Source organism: Hipposideros armiger, unplaced genomic scaffold, assembly GCF_001890085.2.
Source record: "Hipposideros armiger isolate ML-2016 unplaced genomic scaffold, ASM189008v1 scaffold_403, whole genome shotgun sequence".
NCBI classification, from domain to species: domain Eukaryota; kingdom Metazoa; phylum Chordata; class Mammalia; order Chiroptera; family Hipposideridae; genus Hipposideros; species Hipposideros armiger.
In genome coordinates this window covers 76,818-99,211 of record NW_017731753.1, presented here as the reverse complement: position 1 = coordinate 99,211, position 22,394 = coordinate 76,818, and the positions used below count along the sequence as shown (strand labels likewise).

The following is a 22,394-nucleotide window of genomic DNA, read 5'->3' as shown; positions in this document are numbered from 1 at the left end:
CGACGACGATGGTGACAACAACAACAAGAAAGATCATCGCTTAACCTGTTTTGTCAGAGCTGGTATTGATGGTATTGGTAGTGATGGAGGTGAAGGTAGTCTTTGCGCTGTCCTTGGCAGATACAGATTTCTGCTTATTTTTCATGGCTTCCAGTGCTTTGAGCTTCTTGGCATGTTTCGTGCCTTTGTAGTGGGCCGCAGCCTGGCTCTACAAAGGAGAACAAAATGAACCATGCAATCAGGCTCATTTCTCAACTAGCATTCTCTGTATTACTGCAAATACAGACTCCCTTTCAATAATAGGTACCCGTCAAGCTAATGCTGGCCGTAGCCAAACAGTGGGCTTCTACTTAGAATGATGCTAGAAAGCAATGGGAATCAATGTTCTAAAACCTCTGGAAGGGAGGAAGAAAGATTCTATTGCTTCTCTTAAGAGAAATGCAGCTGAACACTAACTCGTGAACAACATTTTCTTTATGGAATGGGGGAAAAAAAAAAAGAATTTACACCTGTATTGCCTTTGCTCTGCCACAGAAGATGCTGGGCACCCCGAGATTAACAAGGGTCCTTGAAAAGAATAGCTCTCACCTTCTTGGCTTGGGAAATGTGTTTTCTCTGTCTACAATGTGTCTTATTAATACAGTCCCCAATGAGACAAAGTCCACATGTAACAAGGGAAGTGGGCACCCTGGAGACTGAGATTGAGGCTTGAGAGTTCAAAAGCAAATGCACTGCCTAAGTCCAAAGGGCAGTCTTCTGATTCTTTCTTTCTCCTTGCTTCCTACAGAGGGTAGTCTGAGAAATTCAAGGTAGTGGCATCCTTCCAACACATGAGTCTTTCATATCTCGATCCACTGTAAGGAGTCTCCAGTGTGTTTTGACTACCTAAAGGGGACAATGCAATTCTTTTGCCTGTGGCTTCTAAGACTTTTTAAAAACAGTAATATGCATTTTCCTAAGTTTATATTTTCATAAGACTATTTTTTTTGGGGGGGGGTACTTGAGAGACACATTAATTGAGATAGAAAATCATCTTAAAGAAATCTATATTTATTAATAGGGAAGAAAAAGCCTTTGTAACTTGGGGTGGGGCTGGGAGTAGACATGGAGATTCTCAGATCAGAAAGTTTTCCTGCTTAAAACGTTTAAAAATGTCACCTAACAAAGCATATCTCAGTGGAGGATTATGCCTATTAGACTATTCATTATTTTCCATGGCTTATTTAAACTCAATGCTCCATTTTGTCAGAAAATAATAATCCCACTGTCCTCTTTATCACAGCAACTGTGGTAGGTAGGATGTTGCAGTATAATATCTTTTCATAAATAATAAATAATGCACATCTTCATTGCATCATTCTGACAAGTATCCTCAAAGAACTAGGTACCCTTATTGAAAGAACACTGGACAAGGATATTATATATTAGAAACAGTTTGAACAGAGAGGACACTCATGCATCGGTTACAAGTTTTCCAACAACATATAACATTAAAAGACATAGCGTGAGCCAAAATATGAAGTTAAGACTTGTTATAGTTAATTGAAGAACCAGTGACAGATTGGATTGGTTTGATTTCTACACGGAGAATTCTACTTTGATAGACAGAGGCATGCCCCCCCTTTTTTATTTCCTGCCTAGGTCTCCTCTTTAATAAATCAAGTCCTTTGACCACATCATTGAGGATAATAATGCTATAGTCAATTAAATCCACAATATAGTTGGTCATCCTCTCTAGGCAGCTGGCTGTATACTTTCCCTTTAAAGCAAAGTTCCTCTCTTCTGTCAGCATTCCTGCCCGTGGTATATAAGTGGGTATTTTATAGTATATAATACATATTAAAAAAATAGGGTTGAAATTAACAGTGATAGCTCTACGTATACTTCCAAAATACACATTTTAAGGTTTCTAGCAAATATGCATTCTCGGTGGTATTTCAAACCAGACAAAACCTTTGTTGTAGTACAACATGGGACCAGATGAATGTCATTATTTTGGAAATTAAGAAACTTACTCCAAGAAAACCCTGCAAATAAAGAGAGAACCCTCCAAATACTCTCCGCACAGGTGCAACTAAGCCAATGCTTCCAACAAGTAAAATGGCTTAGGCAGTTGTGGGGAAGACAGGATCATAAAATGACCAATAGTTGGTGTGTCCCAATTGTGGCACCTGATACACTGAAAAGCAAAATGAAACAAAATAATAAAGTAATGCATATACATTTGTTAGTTGAATAATAGTCCCAAAGCACCTTGATAATAATTACCTTAATTAAAAGTTTCCTGATTAAAAAAAGACAACTGGGCCTCCTACAAATTTGATTTAAAAAATCCAGTGATATGAAGGTCCAAAGTGCTCTGGAGAGTAAGACATGTGGAACTTAGGGGAATGAAGGAGCACAGAGTCGGTGATAGCATTAGAGGAGATCAATGTGATGATGGGACAGGGTGTGTGTTGGGGTGGAAGCGGACATACAAGTTGGAAACCAAATGCAGACAGATGACCCTTCTGAATATTACACATTTTCTTTGTCATCAACCTTTATTTAATATTTGTAGAATTTACTGGACTGCTCTCGGGTTATACTAGTATTGGATTTTCTATCTATGTATTAATATATCAACCCAGTAACTTGATCCACATTGATACTATGAGTGTTGTCTGAAGGTGTGTTTCTTGTGTTAAAAAGAAACCTCAGTCAGCTCTCCTTACCCCCTTCGGCCACTTCACTGGACTGGATAGGTTATTCAGCCACATCTAATCTTTCTGTGACTGTAGATACAGCTGCAGCCTAAGAAAGAATCCTGCTGGGAGAGTTTTAAAAAGCAGCAGTTGGCCTGCTATGTCTCTTTGGGCCTCATCAGCTTTTCCTTTGGGCAGAGAGGCGTTGGATGTAATAGAGCACACGATATTCCCTCCAAGGTTGTTTCATATTATTTATTAGCCAGCCTGTGAGTCAAGGCTTTCCCAGAAACCTGGGAACCATCAGACACAAGCAAACAGTTATTTTTCACAGGAATGATTTTAAGGTTAAAGAAGTGTACTACTTCATTATGGCAAATTTCAGAATTCTGTATCTTAAAACGAAAACAGAATCAAATGATCTTGGTACTTGCAGAAGTGAGCAAAACAAGAAAAAATTGAGCTTTGACAACTTCCTTTTAAATAATAAGTGGAATATTGGTGTATTGTGTAATAAAAATCACTACTCCCGACCTTGAAACAGCACACGACACCAAGAAATCTAACAAGTGGCATCACTGAGGCAAGTGCTGCTGACATTAAAGATATGCACACACATTTCCGCAGAGAAGAGTGATGTCACTTTAAATGTCATCGCCACATCCTAGTCATCAGTAGCCAGTCAGACTTTTCAATCATCATATTTTATCTTCACTGTTTCAAAATGGTTTCCAGTTTAAAAACAACTGACTTGCCAAAGGAGATAAAAATAACTGTTAAATGGCTAACATTTGGGAGTTGGGTTTCATCCTTTTGAAACACATATTGATTTTACTTCTCTAGGATGCTTCTTTTTTTTTTTTTTTTTTTAAAGATTTTTATTGGGGAATTGGAACAGTGCTGGAGAATTGGGGAAAGGGAAACAGACAAGTTGCTGTCGTTTTGTTCTTCAATCTAGTTGTGGAGGACGTTGCTTCACTGGCCCAAGTTGGCACCATCATTGCGCTCTTCTCTGGCGAGGCAGATCAGTCGCCGGCTTCTGGACGGCCGCTCACTGCGGCTGCTGGCCGCTCACGCTGGCTGCTGGCCACACACGGTAGCCCATGGCAATCCACTGCCACAGGGACTGCAGCCCACGCCATCGCCGGCGACTCATGGCAGCCCAGCTCCAGGTTGAGCTGTTGTTCAGCATCTTAGCTGTGGAGGGCAGTGTCACTGGCCCTCATATGTGGGATCCGAACCGGGGCCCTCTGGCATCCCAAGCGAGTTCTTAACCATCACGCCACTCGGCCGGCCCTCTAGGATGCTTCTTTATAAGTCACTATTACCCTCTGAAACTCACTGGATACTTAATATTTATGTACCATTTTATTCCTGTAGTGCCAATACCTTGTACACTTTTAGTCTACATTTCTTTTATATAAAGGTGTTTTAATATGTTTTTCTAAATCTAGGGGGTGTACTGTGAGTGTATATATCTGATTACCATAATTAATTAATTTTTCTGAACATGTGATTTCAAAAGGAACCGTGGTCTTTGTTAGTTTGTGATTATCATGTGATTTTACCACATATTCAATTTATTAAAGTAAAACAACCATTATATGAAAATGTAATATCAGAAAAAGGAAGAATAGTTATTAAAGAAGTCACCATCCTGTCTGGGGAGGGGAGAGGTGACACTTGAGGCAGAGGAATTTTTTTTTCTTTTTAAAGACACAATATGAATTTTAAAATTTTAGCTCAGACTATTGTTTTGAAGATGAAGACAAAATGAAATGATAACATGTGATATAACAGCCAAACTCTGAAACACTTGCTTTAATTTTATATTTTGAGAACTATTAAAAAATTACAACACGAAAAAAGTTTCAAATTTTGATTTATCCATGCACAGTTGTTTTTATGTCACATACACTCATTGAAGTCTAATACTGAGGCAGTGTGCACAGGCTCAGCCATATAGATCAAGTCAGACCAGTATGCATTCTAACTGGTTAGTGGCTTGTTAAATATTTTGAATATCACTTTTGTATACACCAGTAGAAGATTTCCAAGTCCTTATTCTATTTTAACTCCTTTTTTTTCAAATCAACTCTCAGCTTAATTTAATATTCATATAAAGCATTAATTCTCAAAGTGTGGTCCCCAGGCCAGTAGAAGCATCATCAGCAGTAGCAGCTGGGAGGGAGTTTATTAGAGATGCAAAGTCTCCACCTCCATCCCAGACCTATTGAATCAGAAACTATAGAGTAATCTGTTATTTACAAGTTCTCCAGGTGATTCTGATGCACACTAAAACTTCATAACCATTCATCTTAAATATTAGTTCATTTTCCCCAAAGATGACCCCTTCTTATGTAAGCAGCCCGAGTCTACATTTTCTAAAATTAATGCCTAATCGTTTGAAGATTGAACATTTAGATAGCTCTAAATGTGAGCAATGTGTATTACCCTCCCCACCCCCCCACCCCCAATATCAAAAGTTTCTTTTCTTAAAAACCAGTCATAAGGGCCAGGTGAGTGGCTCAGTTGGTTAAGAGTTTGCTCAAGAGTGTGAGCTCTGAGCAACAGGGTCGCCGGTTTGATTCTCGGCCTGAGCTGAGCTGCTCCTGAGCTGCCAACAGGCGGCAGGATGGCTCAGCTAAAAAAAAAAAAAAAACAAAACAAAAAAACCACAAACCCAGTCATAAAAAGAACCCAACAATAACTCAGATACATATGTAATTGGGAAACTTCTACCCAAGACAGATGCATAGAAAATAGCATATCAACCTTGGACATCTCGATACAATTCCAAAAACCCATATAAGTGCTTTCCAAGTCCTTGTGATTCTCTCTTTCTAGTTTTCACCTTTTCTCTCCAAGCTAATTATTGTTGCAGCATGACCCTCTGACACCATTATTTTTATCTCTATACTGAATGCATTACCATGACCCATTCTGTGGGGGCTGGGAGGATTCCCAGTTCTATGAAAAGAGAATCCAGGACAAGCCCTGTGTCACAATTCTTAAAACTTCACTATTACAAGTATCTAATTCACTATTTTAGTTGCACTAGTGTTATTGATTTAGTGCTAGTCATATGCAAGTTCTTTCATTATATACTTAGGGCTTTTTAATAGAGGGAAGCTTCTTGCCAGCAGGCAAATAAAAACCACTCCAGTGAGCCAAGAAGAGTGCCTTAAGTGGAGTAAGAAGCCACTTAACAAAATAGGTAAGAAGAAATTTAAAGACAGAACAGTTCATTGTTTTACATTTTCCATACTGCTGGGAATACATGTACCTTTCAAATTCTCTTACACAACAGGGGAAACAACTGATATAGATATTTTTATTCCTTAATTACATGTCCCATAAAGAGTCTTTAATAATTCATTTTAACTTGTGATTATGTAATTAACATGGAAGTCGATGACTGCATTATGACTAAAAATGAAAATTCACTGGCATTGAGTCCCAAAGTAAAAAACATGATTCAATTAAGAGTGTTCTCTCTGAGCTCAAGTGATTGATGCCTTACTTTAAATATGTTCCTGTCTTCTGTACTGTTAAATACAGAAATGAACAATAACGGTAACAGGAAAAGAAAAACAGAAAAAAAAAGATAATACCACATAATTTAAGTGATTTTTATACACTACCACTACTCACTGAAATATATATATAACATTTTATAAGCAAAGAAAATACCTTGACACATATGATGTTGCATAAAGATAATCTAGATGGACTCACTTATCTTCTCAACGCTTCTCATCTACAAATGTCACGATTCTGAAACATTAAATATTTAATGTTTTCAAGTATCTAATGTGAATGATAAAGTACTACTTATTTGAGTGGGAGTAGCTAATGGGAGAGGTTTTTCCTGCTTCCTGTTGTGAAACTACCATTTTTAGATACTTGGAATCCAAACAGCTGCTTCACTGACTTCTAATGCTGGGGTTCTGATTGGGGGACACCCGGCTACCAGCAGGCTATGGAAGCTGGTACACATCATCTAATCGAACCAAAAGGAACACTTGGCTTGCTAAGTTTGCTCAATATATTTGGAAGCTTTAGGTAAGCCAGAGACCTCAGATCAGTTTTAACTCTAGTGATCAAACATTTCTTGTACGGAATTGAGAGAATTCAGAAAAAAACCACTTTGTCTTAACTACTCAGCCAGTGTTCAGCATCCCTTCACAATGTCTATAGCTCACCACCTCACTTAGTGTGTGACTGTCACATACCATTTAAACGTTTTGCGGCAATTAGAAATGTTGACTCTAATTATGTCCAAAGGTCAAGCTGTCATAGGCATCGGTATCAGTAATAGAGATAAACATGTTTATTTCCTCACGTGACATGTAACCCTTAACGTCCTCCTCCAGGCAACCCACCTGCCCCACTCCCCTACCTACCCCAATGTCTGTGAAAATAACTGCTTGCGGTATAGATAAATGAGGAACAATCTTCCCTTTTATTCTCTTAAGAAAAACACCACAGGAAGAAATAATTTCCAAACTTTTGTATGTCTAGTTCCTTTTGCCTAGAGCACCATAGCTTGACTGACAGATTTCTATTCATCACGTCACCTCCTCCATGGAGTCTTGGTATGCCTGCATTATAGTACTCATGTCGCTTCCAAAAGAAGGGTTAAATATCTGTTTCTTCTAATAGAGAGTGAATCTCTCAACACAGAGAGAAAGCCTGACGTGACTTGTCATTCTGTCCCTACATCCAAGTCTAGATCTCTAAATAGGTGCCTATTAAATGCATTTTGAGTCAGCTTCACATTTTGATTTTAAAATGTTAATATGCATATGGTGTCTCAATGGGTTTTATATGTGAACAGGGTTCAACTTAATTCTCTGCCATTCTTTGGCACTTTGCCTTATCTGTTGAACGCACTTCAGGGAATTTTTATGGCACTTAATGCTGGAAAAGCATCTGGCACAAACACAAACTATTATTTTTTTTCTCAGGCAGAAGCTTATCATCAATTTCAAATTGTGCTATTTACAGGAGCTCTCTTTGCATGAGTTGCAGCAAAGGGATAATATGGAGGTTGTTTCACTTTTTAAAAAAAATTATGAATAACTAACAAGTTCTTTTTTTTAATCTGGGAAACGTGATGAGTAATTCCAGTGATGACTCTGAAGCATTTTAAGATTTATATAAAATACTCAATTGTTTTAAATACACATATAGAAATTTTCAGTACTTGGGAGAATGCTAGTTCTCTAATACCATTTTTTAAATGCTCAAAATGGATTATTTATGATCTATGACAATATAGAGAAATTAACTCTGACATCATTAACCCATTTTCCTCCCTACAAATCCACTTGATAATATATATATCCTGTATTTGTGGAAGAACACCTTCAATTAGGGGAAAGATGATTAAATTCTCTACTTCTCCATAAATCAAGGAAGGGCTTCTTTCTACAGGTTTGTAGCATTTCAAATTTCTAATTTCTAAATCGGAGAATTTTCCCAATTGTTCCTTTAATGAACTTGTCCCAAAGATCACCTCTAAAATATGCAATTGTTAGTGAAATTCTTCGGGTCCACAAAATAATGGCTTATATTTGAGCCAGATGTTTTGTCAGTGTTAAGCATGATAACAGTTTTCTAAAGCACTTTAGGTGCACTGGGAGAAGATAGAGAATGAGACCACAGATAACATCAATAACCTAGACTTGTAGGCAGAATCCACCCTTATGCTAGTCCTTTTGCTGTTCATTTCTTCACAAAGGACTCGCTGACCCGTAGTCAGATACCACTGTCTGGGGACAGAGTAGAAAACAAGTCAAACTGATAAATTAAACTACATTTACAAATTACTCTACTAAAAAATAACACAGGCAAAGTAGCAAGATTTGAAAAAAAATATGAAAAAAATTGTAAGACCTATTGCAAAGGGGATAGATTTCACATTACACAACACATATCTAGAAAATCAGGAGGTAAAAAATACCAACGATTAGAAAAAATTGGCAAAGTCTTAACCTGATTCAAGGAGATAAATGATGTCAAAGTGCCTAAAGTTTCTTGGATAGAATAGGGGCTTAAGTAAAGAGAATAAATGTCTATTTTGGGTCAAAATAAAGGAACACTAATATTCATCTGCATAAATTAATTGGGTGCCAGGTTAAAACTCTGAAAATGGATGAACATTGTGAATAAACTGTACTTTTGTGGAAATTGTGGGTTTAGGGAAACGGGCAAAGGAAATGCTTTTAAAGAAGAGCTTGGCTGACCTGACCCCACCTCAGTACACACCTTTGATCCGAGAGCTCTGAAGTGAGATGTTTTATGGGTAAAATTTGGGGAAGTCACCCAACTTCACAAATAATGGTCTCTTCCTGGACATAGGAAAATATTTGGCAGAAAGAAAAAGGCATTTGCTGTCGTTGTTACTTTTAACTTTTATATAACCAAAGTCACAGAAACAAAGGGCTTTGACGTTGGCTTAACTTTTAGAGGAAGAATGAGCCGGGAAGAGACAGTGGCAATAACTCTACAAGACTGAGTTATCTGGACGTGTGTAAATGTCTGATTTCTTGTTATGCCAAAATTTCTTATTATTGCATAAAAAAATATATTTTGTTTGTTTCAAGATTGACCATGGTGTAGATGAGTTGTGTTAGCAAGAAAAAAGTTCTAATCCCAAGAGTTCAGTGTTTAGAGAAAATGTGCACAATTTGGTGCTAACAGCACAATCTCCCCAAAGAGCATTCAGCAATGCTTGGTAGAGTTTTGACCCGAGGGTTTTTTTTTCTGGGTGATGCTTACAGAAAGTTTACTGTGTCATAATTGTATTAAGAAGACCCTGTTGTTCCTTTACACAGTGGATGTTTATGTGAGGCATTTATACATGCTCATCTCTGTCAGCTACTATGCTAAAGGCTTTTAATAAATATTCTCACTTATTCCTTACAAAGCCCTATGAGGGAATGACAGTTACCACAGGCATTTTATAGATGAAGATACTGATACTCTGAAAGCTAGAATACTTCAACCACATAGTGATGGCAAAACAGGGCATATTCACGTCTGTCGACCTCCAAAGACATCGCTTGTAGCTCCTCTTCTCAATCCAAAAGAGAGTGGACAATGGAAAATAACCATATTATGTGACTTTATAGTGGCTCACCTTGCAGAGGACATAAAGTAAAACTAAGTAGCTCATAGAGATTGAGCTCATTAATAAGAAAGTATTATTGATTTCTGTGGTCAATAATTCATAAAATTTCACTCTATCTTAGGCCCATGCTAGCTAGCTAGCATCAAGCTATCTGAGGATCCATCTAGTTCAATTATTTCAATACAAGCTCCAATAAATGAATGCTGATGTGCTAAACAAAGTGTGCAAAACTATGTTATGTTACTTTATATCCCAATATGTGGAGCGTTTAGGATCAGGAAGTATCACTGGGCACAAGTCAGCTCTTGCTGATAGCCTCATAAGCTCGGCTAAGGATTATGTTCTTTACTCTATTCAAATGGAAGGCTGCTCAAAGGTTTCAAGAAATACAGACAGATAAACATGTTTGCATTTTTAGGAGATTGCTTTGGCAGGAACAAAGAGGGATGAGAGGAGGAGGACAAAAATGGGGAAGGAACAGAGGGTTGGATTTGACTGTGGTGGTTCAAGGAAGAGATGTCCACAGCTAAGAACTAGATGATGACAGTGAAAGCAGCAAGGGAAGAAAGTACACACGTTTGATTAATAGGTGAGTTAAAACTGTCAAGAATCAATGGCTAATTTTGAGGGGTGGTCTCAAAGATGCCTCACAGGTTTCTGCTTCATGCATATGGATGATTGGAAGTTCCATTTCCTAGAATTGTTGATATTCAAAGAGGTCCAAATGTTTGGGGGAAGAGCATGAGTTGGGTTGGGGTACATTGAGTTGGAGGAGTCTTTAAAACATCTAAGTGGGCTCTGCAATCAGCTATGTGGTCTGGAGCTTAGAGATGAAGTCTAGGCTGTAGCTAAATTGGGGACTTACCCGCAACAGATGGTTACTGAAACCACTGGGACATTCCATTTGAAAGGCACATAAAATCTTTTTTCCTGTCTAATCAACTGAAATACAATCCTTATTCAGCTGCAACATTTGAATGAATGAACTAAGACTCCAACTGACAGTGTATGAGATAACATATTTCTAAATTCTTCATTGAGCTAAAGTATACTTCATCACTTAGCTTTAAAAAAATGTCTTTTCTTAAAGTGTTTAAAATTTTCAAGTTTCAGCCACAGAATGAATCATCCCCTTTTCATCCTCACACCAAAATGAGTGAACTAGAAAGAAAGGACCCATTTCTCTCTGCTGTATAGAATATCATATCTCAGCATTTAGTCTCTAGAGGCCAGATTCATAAGGATAAAAAATTCTGGGGCCGGCTGAGTGGCGCGATGGTTAAGAACTGGCTTGGGATGCCAGAGGACCCCGGTTCGGATCCCACATATGAGGGCCAGTGACACTGCCCTCCACAGTTAAGATGCTGAACAACAGCTCAACCTGGAGCTGGGGTGCCGTGAGTCGCTGGCGACGGCGTAGGTTGCCATGGGCTACCGTGTGCAGCCAGCAGCAAGCATGAGCCGTCGGCAGACGCAGTGAGCGGCCATCCAGAGGCTGGCGACTGATCTGCCTCACCCAGAAAGAGCGCAATGATGGTACCAACTTGGGCCAGTGAAACAACGTCCTCCACAACTAGACTGAAGAACAAAACGACAGCAACTTGTCTGTTCCCCTTCCCCCAATTCCCCAATGCTGTTCCCATCCCCCCAATTCCCCAATAAAAAAAAAATCTAAAAAAAAAAAATTCTATCACTAGAGCAGCAAAATGAGGATTAGTAAGTTGGACTATTGGCTATGCTCTCTGATAAAATTGTAGTGGATGGAATTAGCTATTTACGGGGAACTTATTAAAGGGTAGGTCAAAAGCAACAAGGAAGGATGAGAGTAATAATCAAGGGCTGACTAAAAATAAAAGAGAGCTGTGCTTAATGAATATTATTAACATGTCTCAAGTAAGACTATCTTAGCTGAATACATTTCATCTTGGCATCCAGAAAAAGGGAATTTAAAGATTAACATCATAAAGATTTCTTTCTCTCCCATTGATAAATATAGGAGGAAAACACAAAACAAAACAAAACCTAATGCCATCTGTCTCTATTATGACCAAATGATAAAGGGTTTGTTCTGTAAATCACATTTTTAAAATTTTATGTGTAACATTTAAAGGTCTCAATAACTATAAAATTTAAGCATTCTCTGGCTTTCACACGTGAAGAAATAAAAAGCTACAACTTAGTAAGATTACTAAAACTAAGATTCTAGTCTATATATTTTTTCAATATTTTCAAATGTTAATTTTTAATTTTTAAACAGACCTTTAATTTCAACACTTTGGGTCAAACAGGAGCTTCACTTGACACGTTTTTTTCCTATACTATTTGTGATTAACACTAAAAAATGTAAAAAACAAAAACGTTTTCTCTAAGTGAGAATTCTCTTTTTTTTTAAGATTTTTATTGGGGAATTGGGGGGATGGGAACAGTGCTGGGGAATTGGGGGAAGGGAAACAGACAAGTTGCTGTTGTTTTGTTCTTCAGTCTAGTTGTGGAGGACGTTGCTTCACTGGCCCAAGTTGGTACCATCATTGCGCTTTTCTCAGGCGAGGCAGATCAGTCGCCGGCTTCTGGACGGCTGGTCACTGTGGCTGCTGGCCGCTCATGCTGGCTGCTGGCTACATACGGTGGCCCATGGCAACCCACTGCAGCAGGGGCTGCAGCCTACGCCATCGCCGGCGACTCACGGCAGCCCAGCTCCAGGTTGAGCTGTTGTTCAGCATCTTAGCTGTGGAGGGCAGTGTCACTGGCCCTTATATGTGGGATCCAAACTGGGGCCCTCTGGCGTCCCAAGCCAGTTCTTAACCATTGCACCACTCGGCCGGCCCTAAATGAGAATTCTTAAAACTTTGACTTTGTAAATACTAAGAAATTCCTAACCATAGGATTTTCTATGATATTATCTGAATCTCTAAATTGTTTGAATTTCCCATGGTCAAAGTTAACAAAATTAATAAACATCTATATTTTCATGACAAGTTGGGATATTTTGAATCCAATCTTAAATACAGGGGTTGTCTAAGGGATGCTTGTTAATATCACTGCTTCCATTGCTTAAACCAGCAAAAGATTTGCCCCCTTGGGCATATATTAACAATTTACTTTTTGCAGACAAGTACACAAATATGATTAGCTTTTGCAAATTGCTCTTTATTCTGTTACTGGTAAGTAATTTTTATATTATTACAGTGTAAGCAGATGCTATTTTCCACTACATATTCAGCTGTAATGAGCTAATTTAACGTGTTAAAAACAACAAAAGAACTTCCAGAATGATTCAGTGACTCAAGCTTCATGGAAACCAAGAGAAAAATCAAGCACAAAGTTTGCAAAATTATTCCAAGATTCAGTTTTTGATAAGGAACAGTGGAGCCCCTGTTCTTTGAGGCTGTTTCTTTACTTGAAGCTGATGTTGTATAATATTGAAGTTGTGTTTTCACCTTTGCAGGGTGAGTCCTGCAAACAACCTACCAAGGTTCCTCATTGTGCTTCTGAAACTCTCACTATTGTGCCAGTCCTTTAGGTTAAAAATTAGACTTATTCATTTGCTTCTTTATCTGTTCATTGCAATATTTATGTATTTAACAAATGCTTATGCTGTGGGGCATGCCAATATATGGATTGGTATTGCGGGAAGTGAGCTAGAAAAGGAGATAAAAAGATTCAGGAAATACCTGAAGAATCTGTTGTCATGAAAGCCAAGAGAAAGAAGAGTTTGTGGAAGGAATGGTTTTCACTACAGACTGCTGCTGCCATATTAGGTAAAAAGAGCATAGATTGTTCATTGGTTTTTGCAACATGTGTATTGTTAGTGATTGTGATACAGGACAGGATAATTTAATGGTTAATTATTTGGAACAACGGATTTGGGAAAGGTATGGAATAAACGAAAGGTCTGAATGCTTGGTTACAGAGTTGTCGATTCAGGTGGCCTCCAGAAGCAAAGTTCATCTATCTGACACTGTCATTCTGAGCTGAGCACTATTGCCTTATTTAATTGTACTAATAAATGTTTCCATATCAAAAGTGTATATCTGGAAACAAACATGCATTTGACTCTATCATTTATAAAAGCACAAAAAAAAAGAAATAATATTTTTAATAACATCAATGAGTTATCTTAAAATGCTTTAATTGTTTTGGAAAGTCCATTAAGTAGAAAATTTTGAAAGTTGAAATAAAAAGAAGAAATAATATAAAACAACCTATAAACAAATCATCCAGTGCTAATCCTTTCAGACTTTGGGGGATTTTATTCTGTCAGTAGGTGCATAGTAGATATCTATTTGTTGAATGATAATTATATATTATTATACAAAAACGAGATCACACTTTTTACTGTTCTGTTACTTAAAATACTTAATTCACTTATTAATATACATTAAACATGTCTACATTTGATCGAGATTGTTTTGGATCACATCTTCAGGATGAGTGCCACTCTCAGGGAGAGGTGACGTACAGTAAGCAACAAGCTAGACATGTTAAGGCACTGCATCCAATAGTCTCCTAACTTTATTCATATGTCTAATGTAAATCATTTCACCTCCAGTGTGAAATTTTCTCCATCACTAAAATAAAACACTGTTACAAAAGGTTATTATCAGGTTACTGAGTGATATAATTTATTTGTTATTTTGAAAGTACATGTTTAGATAAAGTCTGAATCTTAATTACCCATAGAAATGTAACTTTAGGCTTTCCTCCACAGATTAGTATTTTAAATTGGCTACCCTTTGTCTTCAGTATCCTCAATGTCTGCCATGGCCATGGCTTGCTAAATCATGGAGTATAGCTGCCTGACAATCAGAAATGCTCACAGTAGAAACACTGTAAGAGAGATAAACATCTATATTCGTGAAGTCTGTCTCAGTTAGGGTCTATTGGTTATAGCAGCTTAGTGTTAACATAGTAGTACAAATCTTTTCCATAGATTTTCAGGTAAGGCACAAAGCACTTTGTTGCCCTAATAATGATAATACAGTAGTACATCCTTATCTGTGGAAGATATATTCCAAGCCCCACCACAGAGGCCTAAAACCACAAATATTACCCAACCCTATATATACTATATATTTTTACTACACATACATAACTTTTCACTTAAAGAAAGCACTTTTCAGGTTCTCTTCGGCAAATCCAAATTGCCAGCATCACTACGCTTGAGGTTTGGGGACATTATAAAGTAAAACAAGACTTAGTTGAACCCTATGCATACTGTTTTTTTCCTATACATACATACCTATGATAAAGTTTAATTTATAAATTAGGCACACAGAGAAACAAACAGTAACTAATAAAACAATAGAACAATTATAAAAATACGAATACACTTTAAGAAAAGTTATGTGAGTGGCTTTGGGGCCATTATTAAGTAAAATAAGGGTTACTAGAACAGAAGCACTATGATATTGGGGCCATTGATTTGATAACCCAGAAAGCTACCAAGTGATAAACAGGGGGTAGCATGCACACTGTGAATGCGCCGGAAGGAGGGATGGATCATGTCCTGGGAGAGGTGGGGCAGGATGGTGCCACATTTCATCACACTGCTCAGGGCGGTGTGCGATCTAAAGGTCATGAGTTGTTTCTTTCTCAAAATTTCAATTTAATATTTTCAGATTGCAGCTGACCGCAGGTAACTGAAACCATAGGAAGCAAGAACATGGACAGGGAGGAACTGCTGTAGTAGCTACCAAATATTTTCAAACTAATAAACTCTATGGACTATTGAAGGGGTTTTATGTAAAATTCATACTGTCAAACTTAGAATTTATTATATCCATTTCACAGATGAGGACGCTGAGGTTCATAATGATTAAGTGACTTATAACGGTCCCTAAGGAGTAAGCCACAGAGAAAAGATTTGAAGCCAGATCTTCCTGCCCCTAAAGCTCATGAACCTTCTATAACACCATGAAGAACTTTTCAAATATTTGTCTTCCATGCAGATATTTAGCAAAATTAAAAAAAGAAAAAAGATAAAAAAGATCCAGGAAGGAGAAAAAGATTTTAAAAAGTATATTTCTGATAGAGTAGATTCCTGACTGTAGGCTACGACCCTCTATCTTTTACCACAGAAGCTAAACAGAATACTTTTTGTAATATTCTAGCTAGTTTCTGGGGTATAATGTTAGGGACTCATAGAAAAAACTTATTTCTTCTTCCTTGGGACAGAGTCAAACTCACTGCTCTTACACTTACGAGGCTATGAGATTGAGTTATAGACAATGAGTATGAGCGGAAGTGATCTGCAACATCCAGCTTTGGTTGACTAAAACTTCCCAAGCATAGTGTTCCAGGCTCTTTCCCATCTGGCCACAGACATAGCCACCTGGAAGCTACACATTAAAGATGTTAAAACCACAAGATGGAAGGGCCTGCACTCCTGATTCACCACTTGGAAGAGATGTGCCAATGGATGAAGGGCACATATTTTGGATATTATATAAGCAAAATTCAAATATCTATTATTAGAGCCATGATACATCGTTTGATGGATTTATCGGACAGCCAGAGTTACATTAACCTAATGAATGCATCTACCTTCTTATTATGCATTAAATCTAGGAAAACAGAGTTCCAACCAAGGGAAAGAAGAGAGGGTGTATGAGCTGAAAGTCACAATTAAGTCTTTGAAATTTATTTTTTAGCTGATCTTTGCCTAAGTGAAGTACCACAGAAATTTGAAAATCTACATGTTCTATGATTTTAAGAAAAGCAAGAATACAATGTATCTTTCTTTGGGCCTTGGGGAGTTCTTTGGGTAGCCTAGAGGAAAGAATTGTCTAGGAGAGGTGCTGAACCACTGATCTCGAGAGACCTAAATCACCCTTTCTATATAACTCCTTGTCAATTCTTAATAAACCAATATGGTTGACCTACACAGTTTCCCCAATTGCTCTCTCAACCTGAAACCAAAGGTAGAACCATGAATGGAGGGTTTGCTCAGCCTTTCATCAAAGCCAGGTAATGTCTTCCTACAATAGTGTAACAGGATTTTAGTTTCTGATATCCCATTTGACTTAGACAAAATAAATAAAAAACCCTGCTCCTTCCTTAAGAGACCTGCAAATGATTTATGAATCTCCCCTAGGTTTTAATATCACACACTTCCAAAATAAGTACTACTTTTACTTCAGGAACCCTTCCAATCTATAGCTTTTTATTTTTTGTCATTTATTTTTCCTGGCTTTCTTTTCTCATCATACATTTAGAAAGCTTAAAAATATAAAATAATTTACCTATATGTCCTTTTAAAAATCTTTTCAAGAGAAACAGAGATAATCTTGTGAGTCTCTTTTCAATTTTACATGAATTTCATCTATAGATCTCAAGTCCCTTTGGCAAATATTCATTCATTTTTCACTATCTTCCAGTGAAGAAGACAAGAAACACTGCCTTGCGGTGGTGTCTAAGTCCAAAAAATGAATAAATCTTTTCACAAATCTTAATACAACACAGGAGATCACACCAGGCCTATGAACTAAGCATTAGGTGTTAAGTTTTATTCTAAATGAAATGGAATGAAAGTAAGTTTTAATTTAATTGTCCTGAGTCTAAATTTTGGCTTTCCAGTCATGTACTGTGCAACCTTAAGCACGTTACTATTCTCCAAACCTCATTTTTTTCATTTGAAAAATTATTATAGCAAAGGCTAATTTTTACTTTGTGAGGATCACATTAAAGCAGCAAAATTTCAGGGCCTTGAACACAGACTGAATATGAGTCAGAAGTTCTGGAGTCCCCATCCCGGTCTTTGATTTATTTATTCATTATCACATTAGAACCTTTTTGTGGAATAAATAGCTTTTTCTCCAGCCCACTCTCAGATTCATCCCCTTTTGGGAACCTCAAGTAACTGCCCCCAATGAGGTCTAAATTATGCTAATGTTAAGAGATAATAGTAGTAGACTTAGTAAGATAGAAAAAAAAAAAAGGATGCCAAGAATGTTTTCATAATAACGTACAAGAGGTATGCTAAAATAGACCCTCAGCATAAGAAGAAAAAAAGTTTGCTTCATGGGTATTTCACGCTAAGGAACTTTTGAAGTCTAAGTCCCCTTTCCAGAGCCCAGAGGATGCAAGACCTAAAGTTGCCCTGCCCTACTGCAGTTACTAAAGGAAAATAAAATGGGAGGAGATGACTGAGCATCTGCTCTGGGGGAAGTGCAGAGAGAACTTGCCAGGGAGTTAATAGTCTCAGAGGACAGTAAAATAGGAAATGACAAAGAGGAGATTGGGGAGGAAGGAATCCCTGATTCCCATCCAAAGGGACTAATGGATGACTTTAAGGACTGATCGATGACTACATAGGAGAGGTAAATAAATTTGTAAACATGCATTGTCATCTAATATTTGATTTCCTTACTGGCAAGGGGTTAGATCTTGCCAACCTAAAATTAAGGGTTTACTGACGTTCTTAAAGGTTCTTGCAAAAATAATCATTCTTACCTGTATGTAACTACAAAATGGAGAGGAGCTGGCTCTGGTATAAGCTAGGAGTGAAAAGAGATGGAAAATGATCCTCACTTTCTGGTCTTCCTCCCCACAGAGGCTAGTTGATCCCTCTCCAGATAGTAACTGAGAAGCTTTCTTTGGGACCATAAATCTCAAGAGGGAGGGAGAGAGAATAGGGATGTTCTCAGAGGTTCCTTTCAGTTCAAGTATTATATGCCACTATCATAACGTGCTTTAAAGAAACAGGGAGTAAGATATGTTGTGTTTCAGAAACATTCCTTTTTTTCTTCCTTGAATATTTCAATTCTTGCTCAAGTTACTTGAAAAAACACATTCTAGATTTATTTTAATTTTTGATTTGACAATAAACAATGTATTTGTTTTGTTGTGTATTTTTAATTAAACGTTGGCTTGACTACCTTCACAGTTTTGACTCTCGCTCTCTCATTTTCTCTGTAACCCAGATCTATGTCACATTTTCCCATGGCCATTGAAGAAAACAGAAAACAAATTCAGAGTTCAATCTGCCAAAAGATGTATCTTCCCTTTTGTGGCGGTTACAAAAAAGCACTATGTTTAATGAAAGGCATGGCCTTTGTGGTCAGAAGGCCTGGTTCCAGTACTAGCTCTTGCAGGTCAGGGGGATTTATACAGCCTTTTTGAAGTTCAAGCTTCTGATTGGCAAAGGAGAAGTAACAGTACATGATGGTTTGTTCATTCACTCTTGTCAAATGTTGCCAAAATCCATACTATGTACAAAACTGTGCTGGTGAAAAGCACAAACTCAGTCTCTGTGGTGAGCTGGACGTCATAAGGATTAAAGGAGACCTTGAATTTAAAAATAAACATTAAGTTCTCAATACATGATAGTTCTAGCTATTACTGTTCAGGGCACTATTATTATTATGACATATAGATCAGTCTTGGTGAAGGTTACGAGGCTTTTAGGTGATTTCAAGATTTCCATTAAAAAAAAAAAAGCAAAAAAAGAGCAATTTGCTTTCAGATGAAGTGTCTTGCTCCCACCCTGGATTGCTGTTAGAATAACCAAAATGTATTTGTATTCACATATGCATGAATCATATTAAATTGCCAGCATTTGACCATTTTTGACCTATAAAACCAGCAATTTCACATGCATCACCTCGTATGTCAGCAGTGGGGGAGGGGGAGCATTGAAAAGATATGTGTGGGAAGGAGAACAGGGTGATGAAGCGTATACATTGCAAAAATTTCAGTCTATTCAATATTATATTTAACTAAATAAAGAGTTGTTATAATTAAATTTTAAGATATCCTTAAAAATGGAACATGTTAGCTTTCTTCTGGCTTTAGCTCCAATATGAATTCTCAAAGGCTAATGAAAAATACTTTTGAAATGAAATCCTCTGCACCCCATATCTGAAACAAATGCAGGTGGCATTTGTACAAAGTTTATATCTGTCAGTCGTCCATAGTATAATAGTCTCAGTAAATATTCCAAAGAGAAATATATGCAGCAACTTCCAGGGTCATTTTCTTTTTCACATTTTGTTTATCCTTCACCTATTCATTCCAGCATTTAGTGAGTTCATTCAACACTTATTGAATGCCTATGCTGGCCAGAAATTATTCTAGGTACTGTGTACTCAAAAACACACTTAATCCAAGCATTTTACACAGAATAGCCTATAGAATTCATATCGGGCACTCCAAAATATCTCAAACCTCTGGTTTTTGGAGAGTTTGTGCAACTGCCTCACAGAGTTCCAGAAAGTCGAGTGTTAACTATCTTGTGATGCAAACCCCGAGTCGGTATTCCGTGAAGATGAATATAATCACTGCCGTAAATTGATGAGTTATGCATACAGCTGCAGTGACAAACAAGGCCACAAGCTTTCACAAGTCCCTGAAGTTACTAATGTACTTCCAAACCTCCAGTGGCCCTCGCCCAGGAGGCCGCAGCTCTAAATCTTCCCAATGGACTGGCAAATAAGCACTTCACCATTTAACATGAGCAGAGGGAGTCGCTTCATCATTGGCTTGTCGCATGAATTGCTGACACAAGAAACTTTCCCCCACTTAGAAAACAAGTACCATGCGATTGCTTATCAATTGGAAAATACCTGTTTTTTTTGCCCATGCTGTCCTTTATTTGAGAATAAAGGCCAGTTCTCTTTGAGAAACATTTTGGTGTACTAAGCATTTGAACTCCAGTCACCCTCTACTAATCTTATAGCAATAAACCTTCGTGAATCTGTCAATGGTATAGACATTTATTTATAACTTTTGCTGTGTATTTATTATCCATCTATTTGACTCCAAATGCCAGCTGTCTGATATCTGAGCAGCAACTAACCAGATACCATTTTTGAAAAATGTAAGGCCAGACCTGCATTTATTAGACAAGATTGGGAGGCTTTGAACTAGAAAGCCAGGGAGAAAAAAACCCAGAAACAACCTGTCAGGTATCGAGTCAAGCTATAAACTGCCCCCAGAATTAATTTATATCATCCACCTATATTTTTAAAAATAACTTAATGACTATGTATGTTCAAAGCTTTGATGAAAGGAAGAACTGGCCAAAAGGTTAGAATACATTGGCCGCGCCAAGTTAACACTCAATTATCTAATTGAGAAAGAAAAGTTGAAGAAGTATTGGACATCTAGCAATCTTTACCAAAGACAAATAATTTGTGATTTTGGAGAGCTACTAAGTATGGAAAAATTACTATCTGTATGCCAACATCAAATATAGAAAGGAAAGAAAATTAATGATAAAAACCTATTGTGAATCTATTGCTTTGCTTACAATATTCCTTTTAATCCTCACAGGCGTCTTATATGGTAGTGTTATCATCTTCACAGTACAATTGAGAATCTGGGAATTATAGAAGGTAAAAAGAAAATTGCTCAATATCCTGCCACTAATAAGTGCTGAGACAGGATTAGCCTGATCCCAGTCTTTCCACATCATGAGCTGGAACAAAGAGTAATCTGAAAAATAACTCTTTTCTCATCTGAATTTGCACTGTGAATTAGGTAAAAACCTGAAACAATGGTCTCAGTGATTTATCAAGGGATCATCCAAAGGTTTTAACAGATTGCTCCATCCACATTCTAAAATGTTTACTACAGCCGGCTTAATATGATTGTTCCTGCCCTACCCTCCCACATCCAACAAAAGGCGGTTCGGTTTCACTCTCTGCTACAGAGAAACTGGAACTGAACTCAACTTGCTCAGCAGCAACTCATCACATGCTGCCTGGAGAAGGAGCGAGCCCGAGGAGTGCTTTTACACATGCTGCTCACTCGATAAGCACAGCTGGGCTGAGGAGACCTCTTTTCCTAAATTCTGTTGCCAAGTTCAATTTTATGATCTTCACTGGCAGATGATCAAATGCAAACTCTTAACTTACAGCCAAGTTATTTTACAGCAGCTGTTGGAAGAACTAATTTAGAATGCAAATCTAGTCCTTAATCTATGGGAAAACTGTTGCAGTGATGGATGGTTTTGGAAGCAATAATTCATGAAAGACACCCCTGGTACCCTCTAGTATTATGGAAGAAGAAATACTTAGGTGCCGTTTGTTTTCTCTTGAGCAACTGCCCCTAGAGGGGTGACTGGAGTCCCATAGAAAGAGGGTGTTTAAAATCTGCCTCAACTCTCTTTTCCAGATAAGTAAAACTGAGATCAAAAGACAGATGTGTAGACTAATTTCAGGTAATGTCTTCTTAGTATCCAGGACTCCACTACTATAGGCTAAATCATCTGAAGGACAAGGCCACTGGAATGCAACAATTTGCCTAGAATTGTTTGTGATGTCAAGAAAGTAGAAACATTAGCACCTGTCAATGATCTTATCTCTAAAGGATCCTGTTACTCTAGGCATGAGTTATCACTTAAAGTAGATCAAGTCCTTTCTTCATTTCTTTTTATTCATTTAACTGCCAGCTAACAGTGACCTTCATAGAATACCTAATGAAGAGTTCACGGAATCATTCCACAGCTTTGATCCTCATCGCTTCAGTTGAACAAAATCTTAGAAAATACTCAGTCCTGGTTATTAGGAAGTTTCTTATTATTCCATTGAGTTACTAAAGAAACCTGGGCTTGTGCAATATCTATGAAGATC

The 22,394-nt window shown here is 37.6% G+C and overlaps 1 protein-coding gene across 1 annotated transcript in view; it reads right to left on the bottom strand.

Moving 5' to 3' along the window:
* Window positions 1-22,394, bottom strand: part of ZNF385D (zinc finger protein 385D) — a 169,201-nt gene that overhangs the window by 80,271 nt on the left and 66,536 nt on the right. Inside the window, exon 3 of the mRNA XM_019663737.1 lies at window positions 46-208. Within this exon, the coding sequence (XP_019519282.1) occupies window positions 46-208 (163 nt within the window). The remainder of the gene's footprint in view (window positions 1-45; window positions 209-22,394) is intronic.